The sequence below is a fragment of the Chrysemys picta genome, chromosome 14 (assembly GCF_011386835.1).
Source record: "Chrysemys picta bellii isolate R12L10 chromosome 14, ASM1138683v2, whole genome shotgun sequence".
NCBI classification, from domain to species: domain Eukaryota; kingdom Metazoa; phylum Chordata; order Testudines; family Emydidae; genus Chrysemys; species Chrysemys picta.
Window position 1 is genome coordinate 22,452,368 of NC_088804.1, and position 19,289 is coordinate 22,471,656.

A 19,289-nucleotide genomic window follows, 5' to 3' on the forward strand; every position below is an offset into this window, starting at 1 on the left:
GGAAGTGTCTGGGTATCAGTCAATGATTGGTCTGCTTAATAAACTACGAGTTGCGTGTTATGCAAATTGACATTTCTGTGTGAATTTCACCTCAAGTCGAATGAGTTGCTGTTGTCTATCTCTGCAGTGATGACTGCACAAACTTCAGTGGCACCATGCTCATCAGATGGGAAAGGGCAGTTTCCTGGCTAGATGAAGGTGAAAGAGGACAATCCCTTTTGCAAACTGCATGTTTTAAACAGTGAAGAGTCTAAAATAAGACTCTACACTTCCTGGATGATGAGTGGCAGATACTCTCGGCAGAGGACAATGTCAATATTCCAGCAGCTTCTCAAACTGCTTCCTTCAACCTTTGCAGCATTAATTTAATCTTCCCTGGATTAATCATGAGTCAGCTGTTTTTAATCCACATTTATTTCTTCTAAGCACTGCCATCTGGTAACAGTGATGACTCAGTTTGTTTAACAGTTTAGTGTTGTCAGCATACTGACCAAGCATCTCTTTCACAAAGGCTAAAATCTTGATTAATATTAGAGGAGAGGAGTATATTTCACCAGCCCAATAAAAAAAAGATAACAAGTGTGTTGTGAATTCAGATTGCTGGCTATACCTTTGATCATTCCTCTAGCTAACAGTAAGAGCCTGGCCTCCTCTCTGATATGGTTACTGCTCGATTTTTTAAAAAAGTGTTTGGTGTTTCTTTGGTTAATTTGCAAAGAAAACCCTAGTTACGAACCACGCTATGAGGAAAAGCACAACAACAAATAACAGCACTGGCTTATGGAATCTAGCAGATATTGGTACATGTGCAATGGTTAACTTTAAGAAACCAGGCACACTGCCCATCTAGAAAAGGCTGACAGCATGCTGATCTGAACATGTACTGAACATTCCTGAGCACATACAAAAAGATGCTTGCTGATCAGCAGAGGCAATAATACATGTATTTTTGTCTCCTCCACAAATGTTCCTGAGAGCTGGTTATATGCATCATTCTATGTAAGCCTCAAACAGATGTAGTTACTGTATTTTCTGGCGTATAAGACTACTTTTTAACCCAGGAAAATCTTCTCAAAAGTCGGGGGTCGTCTTATACGCCGGGTGTCGTCTTATAGGGCGGGTGCTGAAACTTCCGAGCCAGACTGGAGAATCTGCGGTCGCCGCATATGGTGGAGGGAGCTCAAAAACGGCCGCGGCCGCATCCCCGCCCGATGACGAGGTGAGGGGGCGCCTCACCGGGAAGGTGTAAGTGAAGGGCGGAGCAAGCGGCAGGCGTCCGGGACGCCCGGGGTATGGAAAAAAGAGAGAGAGCGGCGCTGTGCCCAGAAAAACACGCCTCTTTCACCCGTCTGGCACGCCCTTGTATCCTATTACCGTACCTCCTTCTCTGCCTCTCAGATCTCGCTCCTGAGGACTGCAGTGAAGCGGCGCAGGCGCGCATGTGCAAGATCTGAGAGGCAGAGAAGGAGGTAATAGGATACAAGGGCGGGCCAGATGGGTGAAAGAGGCGTGTTTGCGCTACCGCTCTGATAGTCTTGGAGACAGGGAGGGCTGGGCAGGCAGGGAGAGCTGACCAATCCAAGCAGGCTTTGTATACAACAACCAGCCAATCGCCGGTAAGGTACATCGCTTGCCGTGATTGGCTGGTTGTTGTATACTGGGTACCACATACAGTACAGCACCAGTATCTGTACCTGTTCATACAGTATAGCACTAGTACATACAGTACAGTATACAAATGTCCAACAGTCAAAACCCCATCATGGCTCCACCAGCAAGAAGAAAGAAATATGAAGCCAGTTTCAAACTTAAAGTTGTAAACTTTGCCATGGAACATAATAACTGCGCTGCTGCAAGACAATATGGAGTAACAGAAAAGATGGTTCGGGACTGGAAAGCAAATGAAAAAGCATTAAAGAGTATGCCAAGGGGTAAGTGTGCATTAAGAAGAGGCACTCCACATAGGCCAGAACTCGAAAAACATGTAGCAGACATGGTGAATGAGCATCGCCAAAACGGTTATGTAGTGACACGAAATAAAATACATTTGTTTGCACTTCAGTGGGCCAAATCTAACCCAGATCACAGCAACAGATTTAAGGCCACTGTATCCTGGTGTACTAGATTCATGGGAAGGCATAATATGGTACTGAGGCAAAAGATGAAAATTGCCCCAAAATTACCTGCAGATCTTGATAGCAAAGTAAATAGTTTCCATCGATACGTAATACAACAGCGCACTAAACATGGCTATGTGTTAAGTAGTATTGGAAATATGGATGAAACTCCAATGAATTTTGATATGGTTGGAAATAAAACTGTCCATCAAAAAGGTGAAAAAACAATTTTAATTAAAACAACAGGACATGAGAAGTCCAGTTTTACAGTGGTACTAGGATGCACAGCTGATGGCGCCAAACTGAGACCAATGATTATTTTTAAAAGAAAAACAATGCCGAAATTCAAGTTCCCTGTTGGTTGTTTTGTACATGTGAATGAAAAAGGCTGGATGGATGAAGAAGGGGTAAAGCTATGGCTTGATAATGTATGGAGCAGGCGACCAGGTGGACTTATTCAAAAATGTAGTCTACTGGTGTGGGATATGTTCAGAGCTCATTTAACTCCCAGCACCAAGCAAATGCTTGCAAGACTAAACACAGATGCGGCAGTTATTCCTGCAGGATTGACATCGTTGGTACAGCCACTGGATGTGTGCCTAAACAAGCCATTTAAAGATCGCATTCAAGAACAGTGGAATGAATGGACGGTTAGCGGCGAAAAGTCATTCACAAAAGGAGGAAACATGCGTGCTCCACAGTTGGATGTTTTGTGCAAGTTTGTCATAAAAGCCTGGAATGATATTGATGCAGAAACAGTAATCAAGTCTTTCAAGAAGTGTGGCATATCAAATTCATTAGATGGTATGGAGGACGACTACTTGTGGCAAGATGAAGAGGAAGCCGAAGCTGAGACCACACCATCTGATACGGAATTCGATCCATACGATGACTGCCTTACAAATGTATCACAAGATGTCATTGATGTACTTATGATATCAGATGACGAACAGGAGGATTTTGAAGGCTTTTAAAGGGAAACTGTCACGCCAGCAAAACCTGTAAAAATACCGTAGCTTGCAGTTATGATGGGCGTTGCTAACTCGCCAGGGACTTGCCCGGCACTTGCTCTCTCTCTCTTGTTTGTTATCTTCCTCCTATCATCATCAGTTCCAGTTTGGTTGACAGCTTAGAAAACAAACAGCATGGCAGCTCCCATGGGTTTATTGTCTTATCTTTCCTTTCAGCTTTAGAGTGAATTAGGAAAAGTTTAATCCACTTGCACTGTTTTATGTTTACATGTTTGATGACAAACAGCCTTATGTTTATAAGTGACAGTTTTCCTGCTAAGAACCTGCATGTCATAAGCATTTGAATTAAAATTACCATATTGAAATCAAATCTGATTTTTTTTAATTTTTTTTTTGGTGTGCGTTGGAAAAGGGGTAGTCTTATACGGCGAGTATATCCCAAACTCTATATTTTAACTGGAAAAGTTGGGGGTCGTCTTATACGCCCAGTCGTCTTATACGCCGGAAAATACGGTAATTAAATCAGGATCTACAAACAGGAAAACATGGTAAGAATACATGGTTCACCTGCTAATAATGAACCAATTGAGAACTAACTGTAGCAAACAAATTCAGACACAGAAGTTCTTTGCTTCTCCACAAAGAGCATTTTAAGTTTAATAAAAACAGAATAGAATGAAGATGACATGGTGTTCTGAAGAGGGTATTAAAATCAACTCTTATATGGTTGTGTTTTAATAATGTGAAAATGCATTGGATATAAAGATATCCTCCAAACAAAAAATGAATGGAGAACTACACAACATTGTATTATCTCCAAGTATTATGGTCTATGTTGTTTGTTTACAGATATTACTATTTTACATTTTAAAAAAATTCTATGTTAAAACAAAGTGAAGAAGTCAAGCGATCAAGTTAGGAAATGCCAAAAGTAAGGTTGCACAAGCAATCTTAATTTGGCCCCCTCATATGTATGGATTATGTTAGCCTTTATTTACATGATCGAATACTTTTTTTAAACAGGAAAAAATGTTTTTACATAGTTTTTTTTAAAATATAATTTCCTAATGAAAAAAATCCTCAGATATTCCATCACATAGATTCATACTGACTGACCCTCAAGTTGGGTGAACAGCAGAGTTTGGACCTTTAGATCCACAGCACAGACCTCAAGACCTGAGCTAACAGAATAACTGATAGACATAGCAGGCTGGGTCTGGATCAGGTACTCGAGGATGAAACACACATGTTGCCAGTGGATTTCACAGCTATTTCCTGAGATAAGAGGAACGTAGCGACTCAGGGCTCCAAAGTTCAATTCCAGATTCTGGAAGAGAGTTCTCTACTGTCATAGACCCTTCTACCGCATCTGCCTCTGCTCCTATCTTTTCACCACTCTGCTTTTATCCAACTCCTCCTTATCCCCTTCTGCTCTCCCCAACTCCTATCACTCAGTGCTCCCCATCACTACTTTCCAGCAACTGTCCCTGCCCTCTGCTTCTCCCCATCTGTTAACTCCTACAAGCCATAGCTAATTCTTCACTCTTCATCCTTCTCCTGGGCACCAGCAGGGAGGCACTGAGCGCACAGGAAAGACAGTTTACTTGCTTTCAGTTTTGGTGCTCAGTGCCAGAGTGGTCCGGAAGAGCAAATGTGGGGAAAATCCTTCAGTCCCTCTAGCCCCATGCTTAGTCACTCTCTGAGGATGGCATGAGGGTGACCAGATGTCCCAATTTTATAGGGACAGTCCCAATTTTGGGGCTTTTTCTTAAATAGGCACCTATTACCCCCATCCCAATTTTTTACACTTGCTATCTGGTCACCCTAGATGGCACACATGCACTCTGATCACAAACTCTTGTGAAGGGTTGGAGCATGCTCACTACAGACATAATCTTCGGAGAATTTAGCAGTGAAACTAACAACTCTCTACCGAGCATGTGCAAACTGCGATTTTTTTTAAAAGAGGCTAATAACTTGGTCTAATTAGGACAGTTTTTCACAGGACTGACACAATGGCGACCCCTCCTAACAAGTTAGTCCCTGCTCCAAAGCATAGATGCTAGAACATCTAAAAAGACACTCTTAAAACTAATTTGTTAATATGGCAAAAATGTATTTTTCTAATCTCATTCTTGGAAATAGCTCAATCATTTTTGCTGAAACTTTCCAAAACAATTCAGCCTGAAACCACAATTGCCAACTTTCACATGGTAAATAAGCACCTCGACTTCCACAATAAGTCCAAAATCAAGCTAATCCCATTTCAAAACAAGACCAAAACAAGCCAATCCCTAAGAACACCAACAATGTGACTAGATCCCCCTGGTGTACAGTTTGGGACTGTGGTGGGCCCACTGTGCATCACTGACTCTCTTCCTCGCTCCCATTCCCCACCCCCCCACTGGTCCCTGCTTGCCCTCCTTTGCCGGAAGCCGATAAAAAAAAAAAAAGAAGCAACAAGCTACAAGCCAAAAACTAGCCAACAAGCAACTCACAAGTCAATTAAGCCAAAACCAAGCCCAATTTCTGCATTTTTTCCATGGGTTTGGTATGTCTGATGTCCACAGTTGTTTATCTAACCATTATTGTTTTCTGCATAATCAGCAGACGACATTGCATTTTCTTGAGGTTGCTTGAAAACAATGCATGTTGTCATGCACCTTGATCTCTCTTTTACAGAGCTGTAGAATTAATAAATATATAGGTCTGTAAAGAAACCAAGTTCCACCAAGTGGGTGTATTTATGATAGGCTCTTTTCCTTTAGTCCATGTTCCTTTCCGTGACCATTACTCTTACACAATAAAAAAAAAAGAGGAGAAGGTGCCTTCCTTTAACTTTCTTAAACGTAGCACCATATGACTGCCAATGTCAGATTTATCTGAGAATTCCTTTGAGTTAAAATATTGGGGGGAAATTGAGATGTTCATCTCTCCACTTCATTCCTCACCTACATACAAAATGTTTGTGTGAGTGACAAAGTGCTGGTACTTCTTCTGATTTCCCTCCACTTTCTCAAAAAAAAAAAAAAAAAATTGGGATGGGGTGGGGGGAGTAATGCCATTGTATGTACCAAGAAGCCAATTGCTGGTTTCCAGCACAATTCTTTCAAAGGTATTATTACTGACAGAGAGTAGACGGACACATTCCCCAAAGGGAATGAAATGGCTGCATAATAGCAGGAGATGTTGCTACTGCTGCATCTGCTTTTTCAAGTACCACACCTTTAAGTATTTTTGTAACAAAGACTAAAAATGTGCAGTGCTCTGTTTATTAATAGTCACCTCTATTGACCATTAAAACTTCAGCATTACACAATCAAGTCACTACTGCATCTACAGAAATACTTATCAAAGATGTGGTATCTACAAAGCAACATTCACTTTAATTAAGAGTTGTTGAAAGGGGCTCTTCAGATTACAGTGATTCCCTCTTTCTTCTTCCTTTCCTGTTCACTGAGCTTGAGACAATCATTTTTGCAGTAGCTGAATGAAATGCATTAAACACAGGTCTTTCAGAGCTCCAGTCCCCCAGTTACAGAGCAAGTAGTGCAGAACAGTAGCAGAGATGTGCAAAACTCTAACAGTACCTTCAGGAATTCTCTCCCTCATTAATAATGACTAAGAAGTCGTAGAAATATATTGTTCCTTCAATATATTCTCCTTTTGGTATTGCAACATGTCCCTAAATGAACCCTAGTTCACTTAAAGCATTCGGTTCAGGTTTTTTGAAATACAATAAATTGATGTTTTTGCAAGCACTTAAGCACATCAAGTATCCTTACATGGAAACTGTACCTTAAAATTAAAAGAGAACGGGATTTTGTTAGTTTTTTTATTGCAGCCATAGCTTTTTCTATAGGCTTTAGGGCAGCAATGAAAATGGATTAAGCTTGCTAGTTTACCAACCAGATCAACAGCAAAAATGCAGTTTCCACTTTTTAAAATGTTGAAAAGAAATCACAGTTCAAAAACACTATTAATTAATTAATAAAAACTCCCTTAAAAAAGGAGACTATTAAGATTTTCAGAGAGAAATTCAACCAAATTACAGCTGTCACTCTAATAGACAAGTCTACATTTTTTGAATGGTGTTTTTAATTTTTTTAAAACACAAAGTTAAAATAAACATCTTTTAATTTTGTGGGTCTTACAAAAGAAAGTGCCAGGTTTTTGGAACTATACATGCAAAAATATGTGAATATACTGCTATTGCATGGGCAATCTGGGTAAATGCACATGCAAACTCAGTCTGAGCAGTTTAAATGGTCCTTTACATGTGTGTCCTGTGATTTTAAATGCATCAAAGAAAGTGTGTGCACATATTTTTGCATGCACAAAATTCATTGACATGGAATGGTACATGCTGCCTGCCTGGCTCTGGAGCAGTAGACATTATTTCCAGAGTTGAGCTTAAAAAAAAAAGAGAGAAGCTCAATCACCAACAAAAATATTCTGATATGACAAGAATCTTAGTAATCAAAGTTACTGTCATTTGTATTAAAATTAAAACAATGATATTCAGATGAACTCCATTCAAAATACAGGGAGAAAAGAAAAGTGTTTTCTCAACAAAAAGGATCAAATCATTAGGGGAAAGTTTCTAAAATATTACAAAAGCATTAGAAACAAAAGCTGGTAAAAACAACCATTTAAATGGTATGATATTATAAGAAGATGCATCTGCTCTCCACTCACGATGACTCTGTAGCTAAAAGACTACAGTGGTTCAAAGGAGCCTGAGAACTTACCTGCAACAATGTGGATTGTGAAGCATGGAAGAAAAAGGCACTACAACAATGCAAGAAGATAAAATAGATCGTGGAAAAGATACTTGCAAGCTAGAAAAGAGCATGCCGATATAACCTGAAATTTGTTTGTCACTACTTAAAGGTAATGATAGGAAATGCAAACTTTCAGTGTTAATTCAGCCATTAGCTTTAAACCAAGAAACAAACATGGGGAACACAAATTGTTTTAACCAAACTTTCAGCAGGGAGGAGGAGACAATACGATCTTTGCTAGCCTTGCTGTTTCTTATACGATTCATGTAGCAAGGGAAGTTGAATTTATATTTAACTTTTCTAAGCACAATTTAAATAGTTAAATATTTTGGTTAAGAGTAAAGACAGTTACATTTTCCTGTAACTGGTGTTCTTCAAGATGTGTTACTCATGTCCATTCAACTTAGGTGTGGTATGCTTGCCACATGCACCGGTGCTGGAAGTTTTTCCCTTAGCAGTATCTGTAGAGGACCGGCTCTGGTGCCCCCTAGAGTGGCATGCGTATGCCACGGCATATAGGGCACTGCCAGCCCCCTCCACCCTCAGTTCCTTCTTGCCGGAAACTCCGATCGTGGGGAAGAAGGGCGGGTTGTGGAACAGACATGAGCAACACATCTCAAAGAACACCGGTTACGGGAAAAGGTAACTGTCTTTTCTTCTTCGAGTGATTGCTCATGTCCATTCATCTTAGGTGACTCCCAGCACTAGCCATGGAGGCAGGTAAGGAGTTCAAGGACATGTAGATTGCAATACAGCTCTGCCGAACCCAGCATCGTCCCTGGCCTGCTGCGTGTGTACCGAGGACGATGTTGCGGCCCAACAGATGTCCTGGATTGGGAAGTGTGCCAGGAAGGCCACTGAGGATGCCTGTGCTCTAGTCGAGTGGGCTCTGAAAATCAGTGGCGGAGGGACTCCTGCTAACTTGTAGCAGGTCCAAATGCAAGAGGTGATCCAGTTAGAGATCCTTTGGGTGAACACTGGGAGGCCCTTCATCCAATCAGCTGTAGAGATGAAAAGCTAAGTCGATTTACAGAAAGGCTTTGTCCAATCTAGTAGAAAGCCAGAGCCCTTCTTACGTCCAAAGCATGAAGGCGCCTCTCTTCCTCTTCATGAGGAAGTCTCATGGGACTTAGGGCAGAAGACCAGAAGAAACATGTCCTGGCTCATGTAGAGAGTAGACACCACTTTGGGAAGGAAAGTCGGGTGGGGCTGGAACTGGACCTTGTCCTTACAGAAGACCGTGTACACTGGTTCTGAGGTCAGGGCTCGCAACTTGGAGACTCGCCTCCCTGACATCACCACCACCGGGAAAGCTACCTTCCATGATAAGTGAGAGAGAGAGCATGAGGCCAAAGACTCAAAGGGCGGGCCCATGAGCCTGGACAGAACCAAGTTGAGATCCCACTGCGGGGCCGGGGACCGGACTTGAGGAAAGAGCCTCTCAAGGCCTCTAAGGAACCTGACCATCATGTCATGGGAGAACACAGTCTGCCCCTAGATTGACAGAGGAAAGGGCGAAATGGCCACCAGGTGCACCCTGATAGAGGAGTGGGCCAAGCCCTGGTTCCTTAAATGAAGCAGGTAGTCCAAGATCGACTGCACCGAAGAATGCGAAAGGGAGATGCCCCGCTCAGCCGCTCAGCGGGAGAACCTCATCCACTATGCCAGGTAGGTCTGCCTAGTCCAGGGCTTTCTACTCTCGAGGAGGACCTTCTGAACCCCGTCCGAACAGGCCCGTTCATCTGGGTTCAGCCATGCAACATCCATGCCATGAGGCAGAGGGACGTGAGGTTGGGGTGCAAGAGTTGGCCATGATCCTGCGACAACAGGTCCGGTCAGTTCAGCATCGGCCAGGGAGGGATTGCTGACAAGCTTGATAGCGTCCCAAACCAGTGCTGGTGAGGCCACGGCAGGGCAATCATGACAAGCTGCGCCTTGTCCCTCTTGATTTTCACTAGGACCTTGCTGATGAGCGGAATTGGAGGAAACGCATACATCAGGCTTCCTGCCCATGGCAGGAGGAAGGCATCGGAGAGGGAGCCCTTGCCCAGGCCCCATCTGGAGCAAAACCTGTGGCACCTCCTGGTGGCAAACAAATCCACTTGGGGAGTTCCCCACCTCTGGAAGATCATGCTGGCTACCTCCGGGAGAAGCACCCACTCGTGGTGAGTGGAGAAGTCCCTCCTTAGGTGATCTGCTAGCATGTTCCCGGCCCCTGGAAGGTGGCAAGCTTCTAGATGGATTCCGTGATCAATGCAGAAGTCCCAGAGACGGAGTGTCTCTTGGCAAAGGGCCGAGGATAGCGCTTCCCTTTGCCTGTTGATGTAGACCATCGAGGCCATGTTGTCCGTGAGGACTCTGACCACTCTGCCCGACAGGTAAGGTAGGAAGACTGTGTATGCTCTGCGCACCGCCCTGAGCTCTTTGATGTTTACGTGTAGGTGCACCCCCATCTGAGGTCCAAGGCGTCCGAAACCAACTTGATTGAGTGAGGAGTGCTGACAAAGAGAACTTCTTCCGGGATTTTCCCGGGGTCAGTCTGCCATCGCAGCAAAGTAAGCACTGTCGCGGGGATGCTGACAACCTTCTCCAGGTTGTCCCTGGACTGGGAGTAGACGGTCGCTAGCCATTGCTGCAGGAGTCGCATCTGGAGTCTGGTGTGGTGCACCACATATGCACACGTCGCCATGTGACCTAGTATGTGGAGGCAAACCCTGGCCATGGTCAGGGGAAATGTGGAGACTTCCACGATGAGGTCCGTCAGTACCCTGAATCTCTCTAGCGGCAGGAATGGTGCCAGAGCCTGTCCCGCCGCTAGGGAACCTTGCTCCCATGACTAGGGAATATTGAGCCCAAGCCCGAGTGGTCGCTCCCCTGCGACCAAGATGGGGCTGATTGGTGGCTCTGTCCCGATCGGTACCAGTCACCCCTCCCAAAGTTGGATGTGGCTGACCTTGACGAGCATCTGGATAGGGGCCTTGGCGCCCGGCAGTGCTCGGTGGATCCGCGGTGGCCCCTGGCTGGCGATCTATGCCTCACACTTAAAGAGCAGCACCAGGATGTGGAGCGGGATCGGGAACTAGATGCAGCCGCATGCGGTGACGCTGCCCTGAGGGATCAGCGACAGTCCGGGGAACGGTACCGTTGGTCCCTTGACCTGTCCCTGGAGTGGTACCAGTGCGACGGAAATTCTGGGCGCCGAGAAACTCCTGCCGGGAGGCGCGTGCCTCCAGAGGTCTGCACCCGGTTAACGGAGAGCTGCACCTCGAGCCTCTCTGCCCTTGTCCTAGGTCCAGAGACTGGATGGGGCTAAGAAGCTTCTGCCTATCACGGTCAAAAGTGTGTCAGCTGTGAGAGGGCGACCGCTGGCAGAATGTCTCCCGCAATGGTGAGCGCTGCCAGAAAGGTGGAGACTGTGGTGGTCCCAACACGGGTTTACCCCGGGACCTCGCAGAGGCCGGAGTAGGTGGCACCGGGAGGGACATAATGTTTTGCACCGCCTGGAGGGCCTCCGGTGTGGATGGCACCTGGAACGGACGAGGACCTCCACCGCTGCGGGCTGGGCTACACCACTCGACCTGAGCTGGGGCCCAGGATCCCGAAGGGGGTGAAAAGGCACCCAAGACAGGGCCTTGGTCTACACCAGACTTGTCCTTTCCCTTGCGGGAAGCTGGAGACCTTCCTTGCTCCATCTTCCTGGGCTTCTTGGCTGGAGCCATGGAAGGAGGCCAGTGCAGGCTCGTAGGCAGTACTGGCGGGGCACTGCACATCGAGGTCATGGTGCTTGGCACTGAATCGGAGTGCTGCTCTAGCATCGGGGTAAGGGTAGACTCCATCAGGAGCACCTTCAAGCAAATGTCACGCTCCTTCTTTGTCCTGGGCTTGAAGGATTTGCAGATTTTGCACTTATCACTAATGTGACCTTCGCCCAAGCACCGTAAACAACTATTAGGTGGAGTGCTAATGGGCATGGGCCTTTTACAGCGATCGCAGGGTTTAAATCCTGGGGACTGGGGCATGCCCCATTCCGAGGCGAAGTCCCTTTAGGGACCTACTAAGTCTCTAACTTAAGAAATAGGTTGAGCTAAACTGGAGGGAAACTACATACAGTAATATTTGCAAGAGGCAAAAGAGTTCGAATGAACAAAAAGCAACAGCTCTAGCTGAAGCAGCACCAGTTCCATGAAACGTCACTGGCGGCAAGAAGGAACTGAGGGTGGAGGGGACTGGCGGTGCCCTAAATGTTGCAGCATATGTGCGCCATGCCAGGGGGCGCCAGAGCCGGTCCCCTACAGATACTGCTGAGGGAAAAACTTCTGGCACCAGTGCATGTGGCGAGTACACACACCTAAGTTGAATGGACATGAGCAGTCTTCTTTGAGTGATTGTCTTCTTATTAATTACCTCATCAAAACATTAATTTCATTCATTTCGGAAAATGAAATGACAGTTACAGTAGCTAACAAGAGTATCCTAAGATATAACTGAAATCAGATGTTTAACCATTGTGGATTAAATTCATCTTTATTTGCCTCTCACTGGAGCAATGAATAGGGATCATCTCTTAATATAAAGTTGGCATCTTTTGTACAACCCTCTTCCTGCCTTTTCAGGCGAGAGAGAGTACTGAAGGATCTGTGCCCTTCCTGTCTCCTTCTTGAGGGTGTCTATGTTAGCACAGAAGTTTCAGAGAGGAAATATTACATTAATTACCAGTACCACATTAGGAGTAATTTCTATTACCTGCAGCAAGAGCAACAGCTACAGCCTGTTGATTTGCAGAACACAGAATCTGGATGCCCAATGGGAGACGTGGGCAGGTGTGTTTCACTGCAGCACTAATGACTGCCATTGCTGCAGTTATTTCTGGCCCAACATAAACGGTGTAAGGAAGGTCGTGCATATTTTCCACTATCAAGCCATCCTGTGGAGATTATTATAGAGAAATCTGATTAAACCGAGAAGGGCTATTTAAAAAAAATCATAGCTATTTTGATATTAGACAAAGACCTGTATTAAAAAGAAACACTATATTTAAAGGTTTTTCTTCAAAGAAGGGATTATCTACAGTAAATTGTTGATGCAAATACCCACTTGCAAAAATGCTTTAATCAACATCATGATATCTGTAATCACAAAATGAAATAAATGTGATTTCAATTACACATTTTGTCAATTAGATTTCCTTTGAATCTGTGCTACAATGCGAGCTATAGAGGAACAGGTTAAATCATAAATCTAATTTAAAATATATACTGTAGAGTCAAACCTCAATTATTCAGATGGAATAGGGTATACTGGGTAAGTTTGGACAATTGCATTTTTAGATAATCAAGGACATTTTCAAATTAATTAATATCAAGAGACTACACTTATTTTGGATAAAAAAGGTTGTTGTTTTTTAAACTGTATCAGTGAAAATGTTTTCAAATACTAAAATTTGAGGGAGAAAAGGAGGAGTTAAATATCTATCTACATTATTTTTAAGATGCCTATAACTTTGTTATTAAGCTTCAACACTGCTCATATTTTGGATTCAAGATTGCTTAACAGAAGATGTTGCCATTTATTGTCTACTATTATGTCTCATTTGGTAGAAACACATATTTGGTAAACAATGGAGTGGCTATAAACTATTCTGCTGATTCAACCTGTGTGATTTATTAAACATCTTTGTACATTATATGGGACGTTGGTTGTTTTTTTAATTATCAGTGTGGTATACATGAGAAAATTGTCAATAGTTGAAAATCATATATAATTATGTCCAGGACTAGTAAGTTTAAAAATATATCCTTGAAAGATCAATTCAAATCTAATGTTTTGCATTCACATAAGGATTCTTAAAAGACTTTGGAACTTCCTAACCTATCTTCACTTAAATCTAAAAGTACAGAAGGAAATAATTTGAAAAAAATACATAACTCCTATTTTCTTTACAACTCCATAATTAGGGGAAAGGGAGATTGTTCCAAGAGGACTTAGCCTATCAAGGGTGTCCTAACTGAACTAAACGTGTTTGGAAGGCACCAGAGACAGCATTTCAACAAAGAGAATTTTACCACAGGGACGATAACAGGAGAAATAACAATCAATGATGATGCGACTAATGGTAACTTAAGAATGTAGAACCAGGAAGAAAGACAAATATTTTAAGGAAACATATTTGTACATTTTTTTCATTTTCACGGTATTTTTTAATGCAGAAGCTATTTCTGTAAACAAAAGATACAATATCATAAATGTGCAGCCAGCATGTGATGGCTGAGTTAAAGACTAAACATCTGACATCACAAACAGACACCTAAAATGAAGGAATGGGAAAACAAATTTGAACAGTCTCTTGAAACAGTGTGATAAAACCAAATACATGAACCATACTAAAATAAATATGATATAAAATAACATAATAGGATACTGCTGATGTCCCGAAGTGACTGACAGTTAAATACCTAGATAAATAGGAGACGCATCTCCTTAAAGGCAACAGGTCAGTTTTATTAGTTGGCTAACAAATGGTTATTCAGCAATGGATCTAGTCCTAAAGCTCAAACCAATTAATGGAGCCATTCACTGTCTGATGTTTCTTCACTGGGAGGACTCAGCTTTGCAAGTCAAGGATCCTCCAACCACCTAATCTCCCATGAGAAATAGTACGGGTATTGATAAAGAAACCTCAAATCTGTTCTTAATCATGTCCAATTCAGCTGCACCACTTAACAGTTTAACACCTTCACTTCTCATCCTGTGCTCATACTTTGTGATAAAGATGACTGACTAACCATTAATCAACATATGGGAGTCTCAGAATTACACAATTAAAAACATTCCATAAAAATCTCTGGGATGCAGCAAATCATTGTTCCAGAAATTCCAACTTGATCAAATGTTCTCTAGTCTACTCATTCAAGAAAGCCTGCTGAACCCAGCTGACGTCAAAGGAAAGGTAAATCCCTCACCCTTCTCTCACACACACTCACACTCTAATGTCAATCTACTTTAAAAGACAGAATTTCTTCCTGGTCCCAAAGTTCCTGATTTGTAGACCTGTGCAATTCCATTTTGCAGAGGATTTAAGATATTTCAAAATTTGGTTTTATTCAAATTTCACAACTCTCTTCAAAACAGACTGGAGTCCCAACTCTGGGCAGTCCTCTCAGTGGGTTACCCCAGAGCTGTGGACCCTGAAAGCTCTGGGACCCTGGCTGAGCCAGGAACCTCATAAGTTGGGAGTTGAAAACCCTAAGAAGACCCGTTCCATGGTACTCTGCCAGGCAAGCTATGGAAGGACCCAGGAGCCTGGGAGTTTAGGAGCTGGGGCTCCCAATGCTTGCAGGCTCTCGGCTGCTGAAAAAACTAGGAGCCTGCGCTGCTGCAGAACCGGGTGGATGAGCTGGTAGGAAACCAGAAATATTTCCATTGAAAATTTGTCAAAGTCTCTGTAAAAAGTTTTTCAAAATTATGATAGACTAGCAATTGCCTGACTGAAAATGTTCCATCGGAGAACTTCTGACCAGCTCTGTGGGTCAGTTTATTTTATTTTATTTTATTTTTAAATAGTCTGCCCATGGCAGAAATGTTCTTGTGCATAAAACAAAAACTTCTTGTACTGAAATGCTACTGGCACGGTCTCTCTTTGCTTAGCATGGTGTATATGCTGTTGAGTTCTTTGATGGCTGCTCAGTCCAATGCGAAAGTGACAGTCCCATCCTCAGGTAGGGCACATCTACGCATTAGCAATGCTCTGAATCAGAGCAGCAGATTCTTTCCCCCTCTGATGTCGGTCATCACAAAGCTCAATCCAGTCCGCCTCACAATGCCTCACTCCATCTACAAGCTGACTCCGACAACCAGAACAGCATTTCCCAATCATCCACAGAGATTCCAAAGGATACTAAATCATCCTGGCAAGCGCCCTGAAATCTATACAGCAGTCTGCCTCTCTTTTTAGACCCTTTGCAATCTTCAAAGTACAGCACACTCTTTGGGATCCTGTTATCTGGCATTCGGTTGACATGTCCAAACTACCTTAGTCTTTTTTTACTAATCAACATTGCCATGAATAACATACCAGCACAATTTAACACTTCCATATTTATCAGTCTGTTGTGATATTATTCGAAGAATTTTACACAAGCATCTGATATGAAAGCTGTTTAGTCCTTTGATATATTTGACGTAAGTTGTCCATGTTTCTGAGCAATATAGAAGAGTGAATAAAGCACATCTCATAAATACAGATTTTCACTTTAGTTGAGAATTTGTTATTGTACCAGGCTCTGTCTTGCAAAAGACCAAAGTTCCTGGCTGCTTTGCCGATTTTTCTAGTCAGCTCAGCATCAAGATCTACGTTGCTGGTAACAGTAGAGCCAACGTAGCAAAATTGAGCAACAACATCCAGATGAATACCATTTAAGGTGATATCTGGAATTGGTTCTGAAGACCCTTGGTGCATGATAGGTCTTCTTCAAGCTTATTGCTAGCCCAAAGATTTTACATGAAACAGAGAACTTAGTAATAAGATGTAGGCAGTGCTTCTCAAAGCCGGTCCGCCGCTTGTTCAGGGAAAGCCCCTGGCGGTCCGGGCCGGTTTGTTTACCTGCAGCGTCCGCAGGTTCAGCCGATTGCGGCTCCCACTGGCCGCAATTCACTGCTCCAGGCCAATGGGGGCTGCGGGAAGCAGTGCAGGCCGAGGGATGTGCTGGCCGCCGCTTCCCACGGCCCCTGTTGGCCTGGAGCAGCGAACCGCGGCCACTGGGAGCCGTGATCGGCCGAACCTGCGGATGCGGCAAGTAAACAAACCAGCCCGGACCACCAGTGGCTTTCCCTCAACATGCGGCAGACCGGCTTTGAGAAGCACTGATGTAGGGTATCAGCACTGTGAGCCACAAGAGCTGCATCATCTGCAAACATGAAATGCAGCCTTGCACTAAACTCTGATCCATCACCAAGCAGATAACAGCCACCAGGAGGAACCAGAAGGTGGCCAACAGATAGACTATAGAAGGATTCCTTGCTCCCACTGGCAGCATCATATCTCCCTCCAAAATGGTGAGGCAGTCAGTCACCTTGGGCAAGCAGTTTCCAAACCCTCCAATCTCACAGAAGGCCTTTTCCTGGATCACAGGCAATGAGGTGGCTGCCCACTGCAAGATTCAAGTCACCTGCCAGAACCTTGAGCACAACAAAAACGATCACCATGGAGGGAGAAATTATGCTATATTCGATTTTTATTTGCCTGAGCAGCAAGAGGGCAAAAGTCCTCACAGTTTTAAGAATAACTAATACAGAACACCCTACAACTCAAAGGCAAAAACCAACCCCCAATTATGTTAAGAGTTTATACTGTCGTACAGGATGTAGAAGCTAGTAGAGCCCTAGAACTGTAATAGTAATAATTTATTGTGTTGTTTGTGGGGGGTTTTGTTTATAATTAAAAAATACTATAGATAGTTCAAACTCATGAGATGGGAATGCTCTTCTTCATCCCAGAGTTACAGAAAAGTCTCTTCTTCACTGCAGAGTTACAGGAGAAGGGCTAGAACTCCTGTCCTCCCAGGGTGAGAAGCCCGCACTCTCATATTGCTATTGTGGTAGGAAGGGTTCCCAAGTCCTGATCAATGCTATGGAGTAAGAAGAGAAGCATTAGTTCAATGAGCCCAACATCAGTGTTTCCTATCCCTCTCTCAATTCCACCCTGTTAGCCAGTCTCACCAATATACCCGCCACCAACATACAGCCTGGGAAGATGCACTGCTTTGTGTATGCACTGACCAAGCTCAATCCACCCCAAAAGATCATTCTCATGAACCATAAAACAATCAGGAAGAACAGTGTCTATGGCTGTTCCTATGAAGAAAGCAGACTTGAGGGACTGGATTGTGTAACAGCTGGCATTTCACAGCAGCTTCTGAGAAGAGAGGAAGCAGACGATGTGCTGACCCACAGTTTGAGAGGGAAGTCACAGAGGGCTATGTCTAGGTCTCAAATTAATGCTGTCCACACTGTGCTTCATGATGGGGGGGGGGGGGGGGGAACCACTGAATGGCTCAAGTGGTAATTTTTGATTGTGTGGTTTGTAGATATACAGCACAGTAGGTGATCCAGAGAATACAAATATTTTTATATTGATAACAGTCCAGATAGAAAATCATCGCTAAAATTATTTATGAAAACTTCTTCTATGAGCATTAAAAATACACAGTATGCCATTTATTCATTAAAATCTAAAAATGAAAGCCTCTCCTATTACCGTTCTGATGAGCCTGACCATATGTGTATACTATTTATGGAGGCATTACCAAAATCAGTAGGACTTTGCATTTTATTATTGTAACAGTTCCCGCCACAAGATACGAAAACACATTCGCTCCAATCAAAAGCGTACATGCCGTTATGCACAAAAATTGACCTTTCCCATTAACCCACCTATAGCCAGACACTTCAATAGATCTGTTCCTCTGCCAGAGTGCCCCTAAGCCCTGGGCAATGCCACAGGCTCTGGGTATTACTTTAATAACATGTTATTGTTTGGGTACCATCAGATAGGACTGTGTTCTTTTGCACATCGTGTTTTGTTTAATTAAAAAAAGAGAACATATGTTCTGCAATACAGTGAGCTGAATTACAGATACATTAACTCCAAGCTTTCTTTCTTATTTTTGTGTCAAAACTATAATACTTATCACAGATTTTTGTGTTTTTATATGAATTCATATGTATATAAAACAGATTTCATTATTATCAGACAGCTAATTAAAATGGTGGCGTGAAAACAGTTATGCTGCATTAAAGTTCTTGGAACTTAAGCTTATAGAGCAGAAATCTATGGCAACAGTTACTGTATTACATCTTCCAAAACAGAATTTATTTGGATAGGAACAGATAAAACTCTTGTAATTATTTCTCTAGCATTTCTTTTTAGTTGAATATTAAAATTATTTATGTATCAGAGGGGTAGCCGTGTTAGTCTGAATCTGTAAAAAGCAACAGAGGGTCCTGTGGCACCTTTGAGACTAACAGAAGTATTGGGAGCATAAGCTTTCGTGGGTAAGAACCTCACTTCTTCAGATGCTTGCATCTGAAGAAGTGAGGTTCTTACCCACGAAAGCTTATGCTCCCAATACTTCTGTTAGTCTCAAAAATTATTTATGTCTTACTTATTCAGACAATTGCCTCCCTTCTCATGTAAAATATTGCCTGTAATCCCTTTCATACTGAGTGATGTGTAAGCGTGTCTAAAAGCTGTTACGTGCAAAATAGTACAACAACAAAAAGCTCTCCTTTTGTTACAATTAGCTATTGGATATTTGTTCTTAAAAAAAAAAAAAAAAATACCCTTCTGACTACAGGGGGAGTCTACCATTTTCCTTAATGTTGATATAGTTACACAAACAACAGTCTAGAAGAAAACTAAC

The 19,289-nt window shown here is 43.0% G+C and overlaps 1 protein-coding gene across 4 annotated transcripts in view; it reads right to left on the minus strand.

The window, feature by feature from the left end:
* LOC101940532 (uncharacterized protein F13E9.13, mitochondrial) overlaps positions 1–19,289 on the minus strand; it is a 45,801-nt gene that overhangs the window by 17,338 nt on the left and 9,174 nt on the right. For all 4 annotated transcript variants that reach the window (XM_065567107.1, XM_065567106.1, XM_065567108.1 and 1 more), the window contains one exon: positions 12,616–12,796. In XM_065567107.1, the coding sequence (XP_065423179.1) occupies positions 12,616–12,796 (181 nt within the window). The remainder of the gene's footprint in view (positions 1–12,615; positions 12,797–19,289) is intronic.